The sequence below is a fragment of the Pinus tabuliformis genome, chromosome 2_1 (genome assembly GCF_031772625.1).
Source record: "Pinus tabuliformis cultivar Carrire ecotype Pingquan chromosome 2_1, CPIR1, whole genome shotgun sequence".
In the NCBI taxonomy this organism is placed as follows: Eukaryota; Viridiplantae; Streptophyta; class Pinopsida; order Pinales; family Pinaceae; genus Pinus; species Pinus tabuliformis.
Window position 1 is genome coordinate 373341715 of NC_142299.1, and position 22588 is coordinate 373364302.

A 22588-nucleotide genomic window follows, 5' to 3' on the forward strand; every position below is an offset into this window, starting at 1 on the left:
TAATCTCATTCGTTGAAATTTTAAATATATTAAAATTTAAAATCTTGCATTTATTTTCTCAAAACTTTGACTTATTATTATTTTACTTTTAAAATTTTTATCTATCTTTTTAATTTATTTTTAAATTTTATTTTACTTTATTTTTTTATTTTTTAGTTATTTTTTTAATTTTTTAATTTTTATTATTTTTTTTTTATTATTTATATCTTTTATTATTTTTGTTGGACCCTCGAACTTAGCCTTTGGAAAAATCACCTAGGACCTAGGACTTATGAGGGGATAAAACATTTTCTAACCCTCAAGACACTTTACATCATGACTTTTACAATTTTACATCTCAACGGGAAAAACCAATTTGACATAGACCCTCATAGACCACCCAGTTCTGCCACACAAATATAATCTAGCAGATCAAGAAATTTGTAATAAAATAGCCTAACCAAATAGTTAGGACTATTTCCAAATCACTTTTACATGGACTAGACCTAGCACACTAGGACTCCCCTAAGATTCTAATGACAAAATCCATTCCGGCTTTGGGGTTAGGCTGAAGGAAAACTCTGCCGATCATGGATCGGTGAGACAAAAAACCTTCCAGAACGTAGATCATCACTAGAAGATTAGGTTTACCTAGGCAAATACATACATGACACAGATCTGCTAAGATTATTTACAATTTACACATGCAGACTGGGTTTACAACATAACATGATCGGGCTGATGATGACAGTCGAATGGCACGGACATATCGATCAAGCGCTATCCCTTTTGCGAAAAAAGGGGGTGTACTGCTATGGATAGTTGACATGTAGTGGTCAACAGAGAATACAGTAGATACAACGATGCATCCATGGATAGTACTACTAATGGTCCCTAACCCCATTTCCCTACTCATTGATCAGATGAGAGGTACTTCCCATGAGTCCCAGACTGCATGGGTAGGATGCCTCGACAGGAAAACTAATCATCTTGTCCACAGGAGAACGTATCATCTTGTCCAATAGTCGTTGTAGGAGAACTAATTATCCTGGCCCACAGGAGAACAAATCATCCTAGCCCACAGGAGAACTAATCATCCTGTCCCACAGTCGCCATGGGAGAACTAATCATCCTGTCCTACAGTTGCCACAGGGTGTCACAGGGGAAGGTTGAACCTTTCACCCTGTACATAGTGCACCACCAAGGGATGGTGAGTCGCCCTGTGATCGCATGTCGCTCCAAGAAGTACCCCGCGCCTCCCTGGAGCTCCCAGAGCTCAATATATGCATCATACACGACCCTCATAAGAGGGTCTCTCAACGACACCAAGTCGTTCTTAGAAAGTCGGGAATTTGACCTTTCTCAGGGGCTTCGTCAAAATGTCGACGACCTGTTCATCGGTACCGATATGTTGGAGCCTTATTGCTCCCCATTGTACCATATCCCAGATATAGTGGTACCTGATATCGATGTGCTTGGAGCGATCATGAAATACAGGATTCTCTGATAAACGAATCCCACTCTGGTTGTCACACAGGATCACGGTAGTATCCAATGTGAATCCAAACAGCTCACTGAAGAGCTTCCGCAACCAGTCTGCCTTACAAGAGGCCATATTAACAACAATGTACTTTGCCTCGGCGGTGCTCAAAGCCACCGACTTCTGCTTCCTTCTCATCCAGGATATCGAGGCAGATCCCAAAGAGAAACAACACCCAGAAGTGCTCTTTCGGTCCACCACACTGCCTACCCAATCAGCATCGGTATATCCAAGTAGTCTCACATCTCCGACAGTGTATCTCAACCCATGAGTGATTATGCCACGAAGATATCTCAACAAATTCTTAGCACCAATCCAATGTGTGTGGTGAGGTTCAACCATATGTTGACTCAACGTGTTGACTGCAAAGCATATATCTGGACGGGAGTTCACCAAGAACATCAATGCTCTGACGAGTTGACAATACTCGGTAGCATTTCATAAAACAGGTCCGGCAGCACTACCGCTTAAATTCTTGAAGTCAAGCTCCATCGGGGTAGTCACGGGCTTGAAGTCCACCATACCAAATCTCTTCAATATTTTCACCACATATTTTCCTTGAGATAGGAAAATCTCCCCTGGTTTTTGCCAGACTTCCAGTCCTAAGAAATAGTGCATCAATCCTGTTAGCTTTGCTGTGCAAAAGCATCAAAAATGGATTCAAACACTCTCAAAGGCTGCAATTACACTTATAATGGTGCCAAAGGATCCATGGTTGTTGTTCAAATTCTCAAATTATGGCTAAAAGTCTTCCACCGATCGAAAAAACTGCAAGCGGAAAGCCCTTTGGAGGGCAGAAATACACTATCGGGAGGTGGAAATAGCCAAAAAACCATGTAAAAATCAAAAGCACAGGCATAAGGGACCGAATTAATCGCAGCTGTTGGATCTGGCTGATCAATGGTCCAGATCTCGTCGGCATATCGCAAGTCGGGGGAGGCAGCAGCAGTGACATGATACATCGTCAATGAGCGATCGTCGATATCGCTATCGGCGTTTCCAATGGAGCATGGCCTTTTTCATATAAATGAGCAATCGCCGATGGGCCGGACCCCACGGCGGTATTAATTCCTTTTGATAGATTATCAGGTCCACAGCAATATCACATCGGCATTATCAAAGAAATCGGGGCTTTTATGTTTGCGATGAGCGATCGCCGATATCGCTATCGGCGATAACAAAGGGGCGGGCTTTACCATGAGTTATGTTGCGATCCGATGGGCCGGACCCGACGACAATACAACAATCCATTGCATAATATCTCAAATCTGCGCCCGTCGCTGTTTCGTTGTTTTTTTATGTATTTTCTTTATATAAAGAAAATACAAAGGAAGCCTGGGAGGATGTCGATAGCGATGAAGATCGGACCCGATGGGGGCCGGGAAGTAAAATATATATGTTTTTAAGTCCGCCAAAAGCAAATTTCCCGTGTTTTGCAGCAGTTTATGTGTTTTCAAATACAAAGGAAACCGCCAACCTTATCGGACCGCTTTTGCTCAGCAAGTGGTTTTCGTACAAGCGAGCCCGATGCAATAGAACTATGCCACGCGTCCTATGTACGTTTCCAAAACAGCCATTCTATCGGGACTTAAAGGACAGTCAGGAAAGGGCTTCCGATATTCACCTCAACCGTTCGATTTCTTGAGGGCAGATCAATGGTTGACGGACACCTTTTAAAGCCAAAGATGAAGCAGTGATGGGCGGGAATGAACAGTGTAGCAGTGTTTCACTGTTTTAAAGCCAAACAGTCATAATTGAGCCGTTTTAATGATTCGGCAGCTGCCATTAATCAAAAGTATGGCCGAGGAGGAAGCAGGACACCGTTTATCAATGCAGAGCATTCAATGGTTATGGCTCCTTTGGTATTTCACGCCACCTGCTCAAAGGAGGACTGCAGAGCAACAGAGGGGTCAAATCCATTTACAGCACAGCCAGATTTGTATCAGCGGCCCATTCCTGAATGTAAATGTGGTTGGTGGCCATTTATGGACTCCTCCATGCATAGCTAACAAAGAGATTGTGTAATGAGACACCATATATACTGAAAAATCAAATGTAGTGGATGATGAGTGTTTGATGAATGATAGTTTTGTTGTTGCCTTTAACTTCTGGAGACTGTAAATACTATGAGACCTGCAGCTTCTGGTCTTGATTTTCAACTAATACAAGCTTCTTTTGCTGTCACCTGCTCACTTTCCACTTCTCTTTCTTGTTCTAGGCTGTGCCTGCTGGCATTTATTTGATGTGCTGTGAATGTTTAATATTAGAGGGGTTGTCATCCCACCTCTGTATTATAATTTAGTGGTTCATTAAAATTGGTTGCAGATTGTTGTTGTTTAACATCAGGGATCTGTCATCCTGTCTGTGTATTAAACAATAGTTCTACAGATCTTCTAACTGGTTGCAACTGGCCATCACAGGGTCCTGTGTATCTGTTGGTGTAATTAGTCTTCTCCATCATCACCTTTACCTTAAACTGTGAGTAGTTGGTAGTTGAAAGCCTTGTAGTTTGGGGGTCTTCACCCATGTCTGGGGATAGTCATAGTAGGAGTGGTTATCTGGCTTAAATGTGCAGCATATCTCCATTTATCCATCATCTTATCCAACCATAATTGTTGAATTTGTAATGTTCCTAAGCATCACTGATTTACAACCTAGGTGAGTTTCTTGGGGTGATAACAAGTCCTAGGTCTTTCATCTCGAACTCGGAATCCAACTCCCTCTTACATTTGAGAATGAGAGGGTCTACACCTGTTAGAAAGAGGTCGTCAACGTACAACACCAGTATGAGAGGTTTGTCATCTTCAACCTTAAGGTAAAGGTTAGGGTCAGCTTCACTCCTAGTGAATCCCAGCTTCATCAGGTAGCTATCGATCCTCTCATACCATGCTCGGGGTGCTTGCTTCAGCCCATAGAGGACTTTCTTCAACCTACACACGTGAGATTCCTGATCATGAATCTCAAATCCTTCGGGTTGTTCTACATAGACTTCCTCTTTGATCGAACCATGCAAGAATGTGGCCTTGACATCCATCTGATGTAGGTTCCATCCTTGCGAAGCAACAAGGGCTATGATCGAGCGGATGGTGGTATATCGAGCAACAGGTGCAAATATCTCGTCATAGTCTATACCTTCCTTCTGAGAGAAGCCACGAGTGACAAAACAAGCCTTATACTTTTCAGCACTTCCATCAACTGCATGCTTTATCTTGTAAAGCCATTTCGAAGTGACAACTGCTTTGTCCTGGGGTCTGGGGACCACATCCCAGACATCGTTTTTCATGATGGACTCATATTCCTCAGTCATAGCATCCTTCCATACTTGATGCTTGACAGCTTCTGCAAATGATGAAGGCTCATTTTGGATGATCGTGCTCATGATGGTCAAGTATCCCTGATACCTAGTCGACTTCTTACTTTCCCGGAAAGTCCCTCTGGGTGCAATGTGTCCTTCAGCATCATCAAGTGTCCCCCTAAGCCATGAAGGCCTCTTCCTAGAAGAGGAAGGCTCTTGCGGAGGGGGATCAATAGGATCCATAGGTTCTTCCACATCGAGCATCATCTCATCTTCCTTTTCCTTTGGTTCCCTGGTGTCAACTTCTTTAGATCCCCTTTGAGTAGGAAGATTATCAACTTTGCTAAGAGCCATATCTTCGTCAAAGGTGACATCATGGCTAATCTCGATTTCCCTTTGACCAAGCACATAGATTCCATAGCCCTTAGTATTTTCGTTATAGCCCACGAAGATTCCTTTCTTTCCAGATGCACCCAATTTATTCCTTTTCTCCTTTGGCACATGAAAATATACAGGACTTCCAAAAATTCTAAAATGAGATACATCAGGTTTCTTACCAGTGAACATCTCTTCGGGAGTCTTGGAACCCAATGCTTGATGAGGGCATCGGTTTTGCACATATACGGCGGTATTCACAGCTTCGGTCCATAGAAACTTTGGAAGTCTTTGATCATGGAGAATAGCACGAACAACTTCCACAATCGTCGATTCTTCCTTTCCGCTCGGGAGTGTATGGTGTTGTAGTCTCCCTCTTAATGCCAGCCTCTTTGCAAAAGTCATGGAACTCATTGGATTCATACTCAGTGCTATTATCAGTCCTTAAGATCTTGATCTTCTTTTCGATTTGATTCTCGATCAAGGCTTTGAAGTGACGAAACCAAGTGAACACTTCATCCTTCTTTTTCAAGAAGTACATCCAAGTCTTGCGAGAATAATCATCTGTAAAAGTGAGGTAATATAAATATCCTCCCAAGGAGTTCACAGGCATCATACTAGATATGTCTGAGTGAACCAACTACAATATATCGAAGGTCTTGCTTTGGCTTGAGGGGAATGGTCCCCTTTTGAGATTCCCTTCGGCACATCCAGGACATACACCGTCTTGCTCTACTCGAAACTCGGGCATCCCTGTCACCATTTGTCTTGCATTGGGTAGAGCTTTATAATGAAGGCGAGCAAACCTCCGATGCCATAGTTCGGACTGAAGTGATGTGTCACAAGACATGACACCCAGCGGACTTCCTCCGACCTGATATAATGAATCAACTCGAAACCCAAGAGTGAAAGCTTCTTTAAATTATTTTCCATACACGTACCTTGCCATCGATGAAGGTCACCTTGTAGCCTTTGTCTTCCATTGCCGAAACGGACACCAAGTTCTTTTTGAGATCAGGTACATATAGGACTTCTTGCAAATGAATTGTATTACCCTGATTCAATTTAAGAGTGACATTCCCTACGCCTTTCACGGGATATTTTGCGTTGTCCCCAAGAACAATTTCCAGGTTGGTCTCCTTCTCTATCAGATTAGAGAGAGCTTCTTTGTAACCAGTGAAGTGCCTTGAGGCACCACTATCAATAAGCCAATTTTCCAGCGAGTCCGGGGGAGCAGTAGTAGAGAGGGCGACTGATAGACAATATTCATCTTGCTTAATTTTAACGACGTTAGATTCATACCTGCAGTTTCTTTCCTTTTTGAAGGGTTGTCCTCTTCCTTGATTGTCGGCATTTCTTTTACCTCTGCCATTTGACCTGCCATTCCTTTGATTGCCTTGAGAGTGATTTAGGTCATCGTCATGGTGTGAGTCCCCTTTATCAGGGCACTCCCTTGCATAGTGGCCCATTTTGTTGCAATTGTAACATCGTCCTTTTCTTCCATCCTTCGGTCCAGCCTTTCCTTTGGATTTAGCCCCAGAATTGTTTCTTCTTTTATCATGAGAGGAAAAGGTAGTGGGATTGCCTTTAAGTGCGGGCATTTCTTGCTCTTCCATCCTTGTTTCTTCTTGAATCTTGGGATGACATTGTTGTTGAGAAGTGTAGTCCTGAATATATACCATTCAAGTGGCAGTCCTCTAAGAGTTGTGATAGTCATTTCCCCGTCAGGAACTACTTCCCCAATAGATAGGAGATCATTCTTGATCTCGGTGATCCTTAAGAAATATGCTTGCATACTCTCATCTTTTCCCTTCTTAATTTCCTTCAGATTATTTCTAAAGAACAAAACTTGATTTTCATCATTAACTTTAAATAAACTCACCAGTCTATCGTAGATTTCCTTGGGGGTGGTAAGCTCGGAAACATATGCCACCAGGCGCTTGTCGATAGAGTCCTGGATGATCTTCTTCGCTTTGACCTCTCCCTTGGTCCACTTGCTTCTGGCAACAGCGGATGCATTTGATGGAGGCGCAACAATATTGCCTCTCACATGGTCCAACACTTCCTGATCTTCTAAAGTCAGATTGAGAGACATCTTCCATCCATGATAGTTAGACTTCTCACGGAGCTTGTCTTCGGCGGGGAAGAGTGTTGAGGACCCCATGAAGTTTTTAGGATAGCCTTGCCAACCTTTGGTGATTGCTCTTGCTCTTGCTCTTGCTTGGGCTTTGTCTTCACCTCACCTCTGATACCATGTTAAATTATGGTATGTTCTATGTTTAGAGCAGTTTACTTCTTTTTCTTCTTATTAGCCACTGATTAGCAATCACATATACATTAAGTAAAGTGCAGATAGAACATTAAACGATCGACAGAAAACAAGCCAAGACAAGAGACACAAGATGTGGCGGCTAGCCAGGCACAAACCCGAATGCGGGGAAACCCTTTGATCAAATCTTCTTTTATCTTCAACAGTTCAGCAGAGAGAAATAGTACAAAATCAGAATTCTGTAATTTTATATCAGCGGCAGCAAACCCTAGATCAGCAAAGTCAAACTTATTCAAATGAACTATGGATGCCATTTCTATCTTGACTAATGTACATATATGCATGTTTTCATATATTCTGCAACTAATTTGTTATTCTAGATGTTTTTTTGAATATATATACATACATACACATACACTCCTGAGGATTTTTGGATAATGATCCTCCCGATGCTCTGGCTCTCAAAAATGCTCTCGCTTTGTGCAACATTGGTTAAGAGAATGTAAGATCATTAATCTCTAGATCATGGAAAGGATAATTCACTTAGGATCAATGAATTGAACTCCAATATTTGCTTATTTGGAGAGGAAATATAATTTTTGTGAAATTTGTTTGGACAGGCATATGCAAGTCAGTTTGTTCACATGTGTGTGACTGTCTTCATTCGATGTCAATCAACTAATTGGCTTCTGGATTCTCAGTCTTATATAAATGAAGTTAGCTTCTCACTTGAAAAGAACGGAATGGTCCTAAATAATGATGGTTGTTGTTTGTGATAGTTCAAAAGTCCATGTCTTTAAAGTTGTACAGAAAACATGTATAGGTATTTCAGAACTTCAGTTATACTGTTATATCTCTTGATTATCAGTGTGATATAAGATGCACTTTAAAAAAAAAGTGCTATGCATTTATGAAAGGTAGTGGTTTTTCCTACTGTATCTTTCATACCATTCAATATGAAGAAAGTTTGTACTCAATTTAAGAAGTTCTTCCCACGCTAGAAATTGCATAATGTAACACAACTAGTTCTTTAGATCTGATGTGCACCCACATTTTGCAACCAACAAAGGAAACATAGAGATAAATTGGTCAACAACTTACCTGGCAACCAACACCTCTTGATGAACCATTAGACCGCTCTCCAGTATCTGTAACATCAAGGATATATGTTCTAACCGGGACAATACTTTCATCCCAGTTCATCCAATACACAGTGTATTTCAAGTAGAGTGTCCTATTCTCTCCTTGAAAGCCCTCTTTTAGTTGACATTGCGTCCCTTCATAACAACAATATAGACCTCCAATATAATTTTCTCTTAGTGGATGACCATATTCATCTTTAGTTACATTGTAAAGGTTGCATCTGCATTCTGTACAACCTAGTGAATTTACAACCCCTCTTGTATCAATGGCATGCACATTCAGCATCCAATCCACTTCATATCCTTCAGGAATCTGTTTAGGATCTCCGACAACAATACCATATGGATCGGGTATGAAGGTGCTAGTATGACGTGTTTCAGACCCAAGGCCAAATATTTGACCAAGAGTGTGATTCTGACAAATACCATCATTCCCTGCAATGATATAGTTTGAACTGTGAAGTCTCCTAGTTTGTGTTTTGGTTTGCTCTTCTGTCAAGGGCATTTTACGGTAAAGCCTTTCCACCACCCAGTGATGTAAGTAGGTCTCATATAAAGGAATTGAGTTCCCCCCTTCATCTACAACCTCAGCATCAAAACCCTTGAGAGCAATATGGCCTTTTGGAAAATCAATACTGAGATATATTTTATTCTGAACCTGCCCAGGTCCCAGAACAAATGCTGGAGATCTGAAAACTGCAGACTTGAGTTTTCTTTCATTTGACTCCGTAGGCGTGACAATGACTGATTCAGCATATACTGTTGCAATCCATATGAGGGCTAAAAGCATACATATCTTTGAATCCTTATGCATTTTTACCAAAAAGTCTGCATCCATAAAATTACATAAAAATAAATATTAAAATACAAAATGAAAAATATCAAAGAACAGACAATCAGAATTTGTAGAAAGTGAGAGATTAGAATTTATGTTTCTAATTGAATTGATGATATCATTCACTAAATTACTCAGCACAAGAACATTTAGAAGTCTACTTATATTCAGAATAAAACTGAGCTCTAAGAATCTGCAGAATTTGAAGATGGATCTATTACAGGCATTGATATCACAAACCTTGGGGTTTTAGATTATTATCTTAGGATGAAAGTATGGCAAAGACATCAGGGAATGTTTCTTTCTTAGACCAACTATGCCAGCGACCTACCCAAGAAATTCAAGATGATAGTCTGGGAAGCTACAAACACCTCAATGGACCTTGGCACACAGTTAACAAAAGATGAAGCACAGAAGCCTGTTAGCACAACCTTGTAGGAATCATTAGTGGGAAGTTTGATTTATCTGACCATAACTTGGCAGCTATGTTGCAGGAAACGTTGCCCCCAGGTCCATTTCAGCCAGGAAACGAAATGGAAACGCATACCGTATAGCCTGGAAACGAGTTTCCGGCCGTACTGGCACGTTTCATGCTGGGGAAACGTGGCCAGTACGGCTGGAAACGAGTTTCCAGGCCGTACGACAGAGTTTCCACTTCATATTGGGAATTTTCTTTTATTTTTTTTTTTTTTTTTCGGTTCTAATTTTTTATTGGGTGAATAAAATATCTTGTGGATGCTTCTAGATGCCTCTCTCAACAAATCTCAAAATCAGCCTTTATTATATATATGAGGCTGCAAGTACAATAAATACTATGAGGCTGCAAGAACTATAAAGACAAAAGACCACTGCTCTCTTCCTCTTTATATAATAAAGGTTAATTTTGGATATTCCGATATTGCTATTTTCATTATGTGATAATTCATGAGTAAATGCGATGTAAATTTAATCATAATGTTTAAACTTTAAATGTAATAAATTAAAATGTATCATGTATGCTTTATGATTGCACATAACATTTCTTAAATGTCCTAAATTCTAATATATATAAATATATATCGTGTTTCCCCATTTCCAAAATTTGGGGGGGTCACGTTTCGTACCCGTGTCCGTTTCGGAAACTCGTACCTGTTTCCCCAATTCGTGCAACTTAGCTTGGCAGACATCAGTTGGTTATTGGCACAGTAGTGGAACCAAAGATTAGTAATTATAAACCTCTAAAAGATATTTTTGGTACAATAAGGGAGCAAGAAATTAGAACCTAGCACACACCAGGATCAGCGAAATGACATTTGCTGCATAGACTAATTCTGACTAGGTTCAATGTGCAGATGACGTGAAATTGACATCTGGTTATGATTTTCCACTGGAACAAGGGTGAGTGATTGTAGGAGCAAGAAATAGAGATCTGTTGGATTGGCCTCAACAAAGACAAAATATAAAAGACATTTGAATCAATGTTATCAGAACTGAACAAGTGATGGAACCGGAAAACCTTGTGGGCCAGAACTAGAACTGGTAAAAAAAAACCAGAGCAAAAAACCAGTCAACAAAAAACACATAACATATTCAAATTGTAAAGAAAAACATATATATTTATGTGCATCCATATGAATCCAAACCATTTATATGCAAATATGAAAAAGATCTCTCATTTATATAGCAAGGGTGCATATAAACAAAATAGCACTTAGTGCAAAACATCGTTGAACCAAAATACATCAAGAAGCAGCTCTAAATGGCTTCGAAAGTCTAAAATAAGCATGATACTACAATACTATAGCTACAAGTGCTAATGGCCATCATCATAATCATCATCGTCCTCATCCTCACGTGTCGTATGAGTAGCCTCTAAGTCTGTAGTGGGATTCTGTGATGTCCTCACTAAATAATTTTGCTCAGAAAAATTCCCATTTTTGCAAGTTTGGCATTAGAAAATATTTTGGGGTGTAAAACTTGAAAAAGTGGGTTGAGAAAGCACCCATTTAATTTTTGGAGAAAATGAGGCTATAAACATCAGAGAAAAAGGAATAATTATTTTGCTAATAGAATATGGGGACCACAAAAAGGGAAATTCGACCCCCTTGAGGAATTCGCACTATAGGAAAGAAGGAAGAAGAAAAGGAGGTTCGAATTAGTGGAATGGGGGACCCACCAAGGGAGAAGGGACCAACATCTATAAATATCACAAGGGAGTTCCAATTTTGCATCTTTTGTCCATCTATTCTATGAGATCGAACTCTCTCTTGGAGGTTGTTGAGCAAAAAAGGAGCAGTGCTGATTAGCACAAGAGTTTCAAGCAAAACTCTCCCTCATTTCGTAGGACTTCGAGTATCTCCTTGGTGAGGCTTTGGGGGTCTACTTCAGGGCTTCCACAGGAGTAAATTGCAGGAGTTTCTCTCAGCTTATGTGCACTACCTGGGCGTAGAAGTCAGCCTTCTGTGATTGATTGGAGAAACTTCCTTTGATTGGAGATTCTTGGCATTTGCAGGAGTATTTCCTTTGGCGGAGGGCAGAAATTGGCAGCATTTTACAGGGATAAAACAGAGAGATATTTGTGGGCCGAATTCTTCTATTTTTGGGCTTGCACAGGTGTTATTGTGCAGAGGTCTGGGCTATAGAGAATTGCTGGACTTTGGGCTCGGAGAAGTGGGTCATTTCCAGAGGAAATTTGTAGTGATTTCTCAGACATTTTAGTGGAGGATTTAATTCATTTTCAGCAGTGTTTGTCTTGTTGTGCATAGAGATAGGTTGTTTGGGAGATTTGAACTAATTAGGGCTTTTTGGGTCAACTGGAATTCGCCAATACTTTTGTGGTTTTTGTGGGTTTGGTGTGAGGAGATCCAGATTAATTTTGCAGAATTTTTGGAGCACTTTTGAGGGCAGAAATCATCAGTTATTCAGTGGCAGCAACAGAATTTCTGGGCAGTGCAAATTACCTGTTTGGGCCTTTTTCCAACACTTGGGTCTACATCATTTCACCTGTGTTTTGCATGCTTGCAGTAGCAAGCCCAAGTTCAATTGTTCTACTCTATTTTATACCCAATTTCCAAGATTGTTAATAAAATGGCTCAGATTTCCTCCTCATATTCTATGGTTTACTGATTGTGCATGCATGTGAAAATTTTTGTTGTTGTAGCTTAGTGCATGTCTCTATTATTTACTAAATATTTCCATTAGGAATATTACAGTGGTATCATAGCATGTTCTTGGCCAATTGTGGGAAAAAGTAGCAGGTGATGCCACCTAGATACCAAGGAGTAGTGTTCCACGGAGCCATAGGTAGAAGAAGAGGATGTGGTAAAGAAGAAGGACTCGACCCTTTTTCTGACACAAAGCTTGATAACGCTAGAGAGCACATGAAGGACCAAGGAGGCAATGAGCAACCTCGACAGAATGGACAGAATCAATTGTTGGAGGAGCTAGTGAGGATGAACCAACAAATGATGAGGCAAAACCAACAGGTTCTAGATATGATGCACCAGATTATGGGTTTGCAATTGCAAAACATATAGGGACTAGCCAACAACAGAGAAGGTGGGTCCTGAACAAGAGAGGGGAGCCACATGCACGCACACACGAACCAACAGTCGATCACCCACACTTATGGCCAAACTAACAGACCCACGATAACTTATTTCCTAGAGGAACCAGAGTCGAAGAGGAAGCCATGGGGTTGATGAGTACAAAGCATTGGATTCCAGAGTCAGGAGGATCTTATCTTTTGGGGATTTTTGCCACCTAAAGGAGAAGTACAGACCTAGAGCAGGTATTTTAGAGGAGGTCAACAGCATCAAAACCATGATACACAGAAGTTGGTAGGGAAGGTAACACTGCCCAATTTTGATGGATGAGCCAGGGGTTCAGCTAGGGTATTGACTCAAACACTAGACACATTTTTTCATCTAAATCCCATAAGGGAGACAATTGCAATTAGATTTGCCACTCTGCACTTGGACGGAGATGCACAGGAGTGGTGGTACCATGGATTGGTCACATTAGGACATGCTTCTATTACATCCTAGACTGAGTTCATGAGGAGATTGGTGGAGAGATTTGACCCGAAGGACCCTGAATTACACTTCTGGGATTTGGCTAACCTAAAGCAGACAAGCAGCATTGAGGCATATATGGCAGAGTTCCAAAGACTAGCTATGATGTTCTCTAACGTTTTAGAGGCGAGATTGATCATGTTATTCATTGAGGGGTTAGCAGAGACTTTGCATGGTTGGGTGAGATCATATAGGTCGGTATGACTACAAAATGCCATCAATCGAGTCAGGGACATGCTTGATGCAGTTCCTGAAACTAGAGCACCGATGCCTCCCAGACCTACCTTTCCTCGGAAAGGTAAGGATGTTAGACCTCCTTAAAAGGAATGGGTTGGACGAGGATAGCTAGATGACGATACCAAGAGAGACCTTCAGAAGAAGAGATTGTGCTTCACATGCTAGGAGCCATGGGCTCCAGGACATCATTGTACCAAGGGAAAATCCCACTATATGGAGGTGTTTTCAGATAGTGAACTAGAGGATGAGGAGGTCGAGCAAGAGACAGCTAGAGGAGGGAGCAAGCCACAAGGATCAGGAGGAGGTCCACCTCTTCCTACAGGAAGTGTCATTGCTTCACTTCGGGGAGTCCCGAAGTATTTGACATTACGGATCAGGGGCACAGTTCAAGGACAACGTGTTTCAGTGTTGGTAGACAATGGGGCTGCCCACAACTTTATTGGCACGCAGATGGTGGAGCATAGAGGTATACATACAGAGGCCTTTGAGGGGTTTTCAACATTGGTGCCAGGAGACCAAACCATGGAGTGTAATAGGTATGTCCCCATGATGACAGTGACCGTGGGGAACTATTCTGTGACAGACCACTTCTTTGTGGTTAATGTGTCAGACACAAATGTGGTGATGGGTGTCCAGTGGCTGTATTCCTTAGGGCGTGTTACTATAGATTAGAGGAGATTGGAGATGGAGTTTATGGGGTCGGATCGGAAAATGGTGGTATTGAGAGGCATGCATTCATACCCACCACAGACAGTATGAGCTCATCGGATGGAAGTCAATTTGAGACAAGGAGACATAGAGTCGGCAGCGGAGCTACGAAACTTAGAGACAGGGGGTCAGACACGACAGCCACATCCAGACATTCTAGCATTGTTAGAGCAGCACCACGTCGTATTTGGAGACATTCCCCCTGGCTGTCCACCTGATAAGGGTTTTGAGCACACCATAGAGATGGAGTAGGGGATACATGCAGTCATCACTACTCCCTCTAGACATCCCAAGGCCTACTGAGATGAGATTGAGAGGGCTATACAAGAGCTATTGGCTTTGGGCCACATTAGGCCAAGTTCCAGTCTCTTCACTTCTTTGGTGGTGCTAGTGAAGGAGGATGAGACCCTTCACATGTGTATTGATTATAGGGCCCTGAACAAGAGGACATTGAAGAATAGATACCCAATTCCGCGCATTGATGTGTTGATGGACAAGCTTAGAGGAGCTAAATTCTTCTCTAAGATAGACCTGCGCTTTGGGTATCATCAGATTTGGGTGAGGGAGCAGGAAATCCCGAAGACTACATTCAGATGCCACTTCGGACACTTCAAGTTTTTGGTTATGGCCTTTGGGCTTGTTGCACAGTTTTTGTCAAAGTTCCAAGGAAGCGGAAGTACCAATTTTTTCAACAGGATCGGACCATCTATCAGCAGTTCATGTGTCATTGTAAACCCATTCTGCAAGTTATGTAATGTAAATGATGCTAGTAAGACCGTGAATGTATGTAACAACCTAAGTAAGCCTATTTTTTTGTGAGAGTTTCATCCTAGGAGGTTTTTCATCTCACTGATTCATTTGTGTTTCTAAACACAGACGGTTGGCAGAGTTCTAGTCAAATCTTATGTAAAAATGATTTGGGAATAATTTAAGCTATTTGGCTAAATTATTTTATTACAAATCACTTGGTGTACTAGATCATATTGTGTCGTAGATTGGGTATGCTTTTTGAGGGTCTAAGTCGAATGGGTATTCCCCCTTTGAGGGTTCAAATTGTAAATCTTATGTAAAAAATATTTAATGCATGGTTCCTCATACTTGGACAACATGGTTAAAATATTAGAAGGCGGAAAGAATAATTAATCCCCTCAAAGTATCAATTATTTATTATTTTTGGCAAAAATAATTAAATCCTAAGCCAAAAAATTAATTAATTAGAGTCTAATTAAAATGTTTTAGGAAAACTAAATCTTCTAAGTGAAAAATTCGTGGGTCTTAAAGAAATTTATTTTTAGAGGTTCCTCCACCAAGGGAATATTGGATATTTCAAGAAAAATTGGACCCTTGGACCTTGGTGGTTAAATCAAAGTCAAATTTTTGAGGAAATTACCTCAAAATAATTAATTTTGAACTAATTAAAATAGAATTAAATGATAAATTCGAAAATTCCTCAAAAATAAAAGTTCAATGGCTAAGATTAAAAGATAATCAAGTATTTTTCAATGGCCAAGATCATTTTGACAAGGATCAAGCATAGTTTTAAAAATCGGCCACAAAAACCGGTAACCGGTCTAACCGGCCGGTTAGAGGCCTAGCCGGTCCGAACCGGCCTAAAAAACCTGGTTAGATACTTCATGTGCCTGAAATCTGGCCCTAACCGGTCAAAACTGGCCGGTTTAGGGTGGAACCGGCCGGTTTGTAGCAAACCGGCCGGTTTATGGACAGCCCATCGAATTATGACAAAAAGTGCAGCGGTTTTGTGGTTTAGGGGTTTTGGGGGTGAGGGAAAGGTATTTTCCCTCCAAAAACACCCTCACACTTGCTATAAGAGACCCCTCTCACTCTCATTTGTCTCACACAACTGATTTGGAGTGTTTGTGAGTGTTTGTGAGTTTGTTTGTGAGCTTGGAGAGTGTGGAGTTTTTGCTGAAGTAGTCATCTTGGAGTTGGAGTTGGAGCTATTTTGGAGATAGTGTGTAGCTGTCAGTGGAGTTGCCATCTTCAAGAGGAGGCTAAGGGAGCTAGTTTGCATTTCCAGGTAAGGATTTGCACTTGATAATTCCTCATTTCAGTCTGCTGTCCATGAATTTTTTATTTGTGTTATAAACTTCTCACTTCTATGATCTACCATCCAGGGAGTCATCATGCCTCCAAAAGCCGAAGATACTGCATGGGCTCATGTGATATGATTGATGGCAAAATGATCTGCAAATATTGCCAAAAATCCATTCAAGGAGGGGGTATTAACAGGTTCAAGCAACACTTGGCTGGGATAGGAGGCCATGTAAAGCCATGTGGAGCACCAAATGAAATAATAGGGCATATTAGGGCAGAATACCTTCAGAAGTTTGAGACTCAAGTCACTGAACCAATAGAGAAGTTTGTGGCTACACAGTTTGGGAGTCGAGACTCAACCAACTGAGTTTGATCATGATGACTGAGACTCATGAGAAGTTTCAACTTCAAGTGATAATGTTGATCACTATTATAGTATTACTATTATCATATATGTAGAGTCTAGACTGAAATCTTGTAGTAGGCCACTGGCCCCATAGTTTGTAGGCTTTATTTTTGCACTCTAGTGGCCATTTAGAGCCTCATTGCTTATGTATTTTGTCGATGATATGTATTGCACTCGGTGCCATTTTGATATATTCACCTTTAAGGCTTTACATGGTATATCAATGAGCAATCTTTGCATATTTTGTCTCTATTGGCTTGGAATCATGGTTTTAAATCTTAAAAATAGTTTTTTTCATTAAAAAATAATTATTTAATGTATTTTTCTAAAACCGGTTCGTTTAGACCAAACCAGCCCCGGTTAGACCGGTTCCGGTCGGTAAACCGGTTCATTAGGTGGACCGGTCCGGTCACCGGTTCCGGTTTTAAAAACTATGGGATCAAGGAAATTTTTCACTTGGAAGATTTATCTATAAATTAGAGAGTCATTTGAGTCTCTAGCCATCTGATTTCTAGCTAAGAAATAGCTGTTGAAGCATTTGTGTAAACTATTGTCCCGCTAGGAACTATTTTTTCTATCATAATAAAGACTTTTGGGTGCAACTCGAGGTGTCCATGTTCATTGATTTGTGGTATGTACTAACTACGGGCTTTCCTATGTTGTGCTAATATATGATTATTTTGAGATAAATACATAGTGTTTGCAGGTACTTCAGTCCTTGGTCTCCAAGTTCACAAATTGTGGGCAAGGATCAATTTCGCTTGGATCCTAAATATTTGTGTGGTGGATTAAATCTTCGTAAGGCTATAGTGTGCATGGGGTTTCTAAAGCGTTTTTAGCCATTTATCAAATAAAATAGCCATAAAATTTTTATTTCTCAAAAAATTAAATTCTCAAAACACTTGTTTATTTGTAAAATAATTTTGTAAATTAGTTTGTAAATTGTTTTTGCTAATTGGGGTTTTGGGATTTTAAGTTTTTGTATATATTTGGGGTTTGGGTGTTTTATTTTCATTTTTGCAGATGAGATCTATTGAAATCGAGAGAAAAGGCTAAAGTAGAGCTAGATCTAGGCCCTTGAGGGTAAGATCTAGTTTCCAGGAATTTTTTGCAAGGCTAGCCATTGAGAAATTTGCAGTAGAATTCGAATCTAAAGGAGAACTTTTTTCTGAAGCAAGGGTTTCAATTTTTAGGTCTTTTGGGCCCAAATCCAACCTCCTCTAGCCCAACATTGCCCTCTCTCCTTCCCGCGTCATCCTAAAAGGCCCAACATCTTCATTATTTGGTCTTTTAGGGCAGGTTGTAAGCCTTGGAGGCCCCAGTCCTCCCTCCTAGCCTCTGCATCAGGGATTTAGGCCCTTTTGAGGGTTGGTCGTGGGCCTAGGAGGTCTCAACCCCCCTTCTTCTCCCTAGGCAGAAGCCCTAGAGGGTTTGTCGTGGGATTTTAAGCCCCTAACCCTAGCTGTCTTGCCCTCAAAGCCTCAGCGTCCAACCTTTGAGCCCTTACCCCTCTAGCATTGCCCCTTTTTGGCCTTCTCTTGCCATTTTGACCCCTGATCTGCCCTTCTAGCCTCCTCTTCCCTCAACGCTAGTCCTTTTAGGCCTAGCGTTGGCCCTCCTTGGCTTACTTTTCCCTAATTTCCCTAGTTCCATTTCTAAAATTTTCAAGACTGACTTCTTGGTGGTTTGCAAGAGAAATTTGCTCAAACACTTGTGTTTTCAGGTACAAGATCATTGGAGAAATTTTGGGCAACTTGGGCAAGTTCATCTTCAAGGCCTTGGGCCTAGGGTTTGCTCTCTAAACCCTCATTTTGCCTTTGTTTTATTCAATTAGTTGGCCCTCCTTGGCTTACTTTTCCCTAATTTCCCTAGTTCCATTTCTAAAATTTTCAAGACTGACTTCTTGGTGGTTTTGCAAGAGAAATTTGCTCAAACACTTGTGTTTTCAGGTACAAGATCATTGGAGAAATTTTGGGCAACTTGGGCAAGTTCATCTTCAAGGTCTTGGGTCTAGTGTTTGCTTTCTAAACCCTCATTTTGACTTTGTTTTATTCAATTAGTGATAACAGTGATACAATAGCCCTAAAATCACATTGGTCAAAATCACTTAAAATTGCAAATCTTAAATTTTGGCCACTTGGGCATCTAGGATCTAGCTTAGATCTAAATATTTACTTGCTGGAATTTTATGTGTAAGTCACTGAATCAAATCTGCAATTTCTTAATCACATATCTAAAGAGGGCTCAAAAAATTGATTATTTTTCAGTTTTGATAAAAAAAAATTGGGCATATTAAGCATTGGTTGTAGCATCATTAGTTTGTTGATCTACTGATTTGTTTACTGTTGTTATGAGATATATTATATCTGATCTAGGACTGAATATTGCATTTTAAAGTGGTTTAAAACTCATATTTCACTTTGTCAAGTCATTGGGCATTTTACCGATGATGATGATGATGATGATTAATGTCCACTAAGACCAATGCGGTCTATTGGACCTCAAGAAAAGAAAATTGTGATTCTTCAAAATCTTGTTTCTATGATCAAAAAGAAGAGAAAGAAGCGCTCCAAGATTTTTATAGTTGGGTTGGCTTAATAAGTCAAGAAAATTGGAAGGGTGGCAGATGTTAGTGAATTGAGAGCAGATGTAAAAGTCGATTAGTCTAAAAGGAAGTGTTTTTCATCTTCCACCTTCTTAGTATTGCAAAACTGACAGATTATATCATCCCAGGGAGTCTTGGGAGTAGACCACTGTCCGGTTTCACTTTGAAGCTCATGCGAATTAGTTCTTATCCTAGCGATGTTCATTTTTTCTTAGTGCTGGTCAACATAGAGAGATAATTTTGGTTATTAAGGATGGGGTTGATCACCTCCTTATAGTATCTTAGCTTCCTTTTACCCTCCAACTCCTTATCATCCCAAAACTTGTCCTTAAAATTGGACGTAATAATATCTTCGACACTATCTTTGCTTCCCATGACGATCTCCTCCTTAATTCCCCCAATGGCATCCTTATACCATCTGCACTTGAAGCAAAGGTTGGATTTTGACTAAAGTTCGAAGCAATTTTTGGGAGCCTTTTGGATTCCATGTTGTAAAGCTTCTTCTTATACATTAGATATCTAAACATAGTTGTACTTTCAATGGGAGACAAGCCAACTTTGATCAGGAGGATAGGATAGGGAGTATTTCCCTTGATCTTTAGGTTGTCGGTTATGAATTGCTTTTGAATCATCTTAATCTTTCTCCATGACTCTATGGATATACTGCAACCCCAAACTTCACATCCATATAAGACAACAAGGGTGACGAGAGTCTCAAAGAGGAACCTTTTTTTATTCCAAATGTTGTTACAACTTTCTTAAGAGGTTTGAAAATTATAAATATATATTGGCTAAGCATTGGGAAATTTTTCCACCTCATAAGTTTGGCAATTTTCATGTTAAAGTAATTTCATTACTGCTCTCATAGAGTTAATAAGTGCTGAAATCTTATTGTTGATTTTGGAATCTAACACTTGCTTATCTTGAGAATTTGTTAACTTGGCACTTAACACACTCAACATCTAAGTTTTGACTCTCTAATCTCATTGATGGTCTAAGTTGTTTGAGCATTGAGATCTAATTGGCATCATTGTGTTTGACATCTAATTGAGACATTGTTAAGAAATCATTGGATAATTTCTCTAAGTTAGAGATCATAATCTTAAGAGGCTTTAATATCTTGGTTGTCTATCTTAAGCACTTGGCATCTTAAGTTTCATTGGTTATCATTCTAAGTAAGCATCTCAACATTGGTCATTTGGTATTTTCTAAGCATCTTGTGGAATATTGTTGAATATTGGCACTTGTATCTTTAAGCACCTGTCTTGTCTTAAGATTGTTATCTAATCATTGTTAAGTACTCTGGCTATAAGATAATTCACACTAAGTACTTAAATAACATAAACAATCTTAACTCAAGAAGACTTCACTCAATCTATCTTGCATAAGCATCCTAGGACTTAGTTTGCATTAATAATTTACCTCCAAGCATAAGCTTGGTTGATAGACTCCTAGGGCAACCCTTTTCCAATTAGCTTGAGGGATTCAACTCTTCTTAGTGGTTAACACAGTGACCTTGCAGTCGTCAGAGCCACAATCTCTACAGCGTCGGAGGCACTGGGTGGGTGGAACACAGGGGGAGGTATTGTTAATCAAGCCACTGCCTGCTTCCCGTTGGCTTCCATTTCACAACCTACTCTGAAGATTGTTTCTCAAAACAGTTAAGGGAGAGGTTCAACTTAGACTAGGCATTTAAGCTAAAAATAACCAACATCCTTGCATCACACCTAGCTCTTAGGAATTGCATATCATATAGGATAGTCTATCATATTAAGCAGCGGGTGTCCATCCGGTTACTTGGTTTCAATTTATAATAAGCAAGAATTGTGACTCCATAAGGCACTGATCTCATATTTAACTCTAATCTAATCATTAATATTGCTAAATTCTACCAAGTAGCTAGGCCACTCATCCTTGTCTCCCAAGCAAGTTGGTTCCCAACTTGTTTTCCTTCACCTCATTCCATAGGGACTACCCCCCATAGCCTGTTGTTGGGAGATAGCTAGAACAGAGTGGCCAGGGATCAGATTGACAGCCCCCACCCTAAACGGTTGTCACGATGCCTCTACAATCCATGCGCCAACATTTTTTGGTGTTGTTGCCAGGGATATCTTATTCTCGACACTTCAACGACATCTTCTCAATCTTTCATCTTTCATCATTTCACTATCTCGCCAACACCACATTTTTTTCCATTGTTGATATCTCTTCATATTTTCATCACCTTATCTTTCTTCCTCTCACTAATCCTCTAGCACTTGGATATTCCGGTTCGTTTCTTGTTTGGGTGGCGACTCCACTTATTCATCCATTTTTCTCAAACAGGAAGCTCTCTTTGATATCCACCTGCTTGATCCTTGACTAACTTTTCGGTTTTTTTCTTTTTGGATCTTGGAGCTAGATTCATGTTCAAGTGGCGACTCCACTTCTTCCATTTCTTACAAGAATTTTTGCTAAAAGCTCGCTTCTTGTGGATCTCTTGATTTTCTTGAGCATGGATTGTTAGTTTTTGTAGCATCGTATGTGTTCTACCCTTGAAATTTTGTGGAGAGGCTAGAATACATGAGATCTCTAAAACCCAAAAATCGTTTCTGGAAATTCCCCCTAGAAATGACTTAAATAGATTATTAACCAGTTTTTAAATATTTCCTAACTCTAATCTTCGGGAATATGATTAATTAATCAAAATTAATTAAGTCAAGGTGTGAATCATCTAGAAACTCACACGAATCGAATTCAAGTTAATCCTAGCCATCGATTAAAATTTAATCTTGGCCATTGGAGTCCCAGCAAAGGATTATAAGAAGAAGTCGATGGGCAATTGGAGAAAACACTGGAGAGGTTCGATTTCTGAGCAGATCGATTTCCAGAGTAGCAACAGTCAGTTGCCAGAGAAAGATAGAAATCGAAGCAGTGAGAGAGGAGCAAAGACAGTGAAGCCGGAGAAAGGATTCCAGATCCGGTGACTGAATTTGCAGAGAGGCAAGTGAGCCACATTGAGGCTGACGTAGAGCTGCGCAGTAGCCTCCAGAGGAAAAGTCGATTTGTTGAGGAAGATTGACGTTTTCAGTTCCAGAGGCAGGGAAGGAG

General features: G+C 40.3%; 1 protein-coding gene across 2 annotated transcripts in view; it reads right to left on the bottom strand.

The window, feature by feature from the left end:
* LOC149200420 (uncharacterized) overlaps nucleotides 1-22588 on the bottom strand; it is a 114223-nt gene that overhangs the window by 55092 nt on the left and 36543 nt on the right. For both annotated transcript variants that reach the window (XM_089402732.1, XM_089402731.1), the window contains exon 2: nucleotides 8560-9428. In XM_089402732.1, the coding sequence (XP_089258858.1) occupies nucleotides 8560-9414 (855 nt within the window). In that variant the 5' untranslated portion in view covers nucleotides 9415-9428. The remainder of the gene's footprint in view (nucleotides 1-8559; nucleotides 9429-22588) is intronic.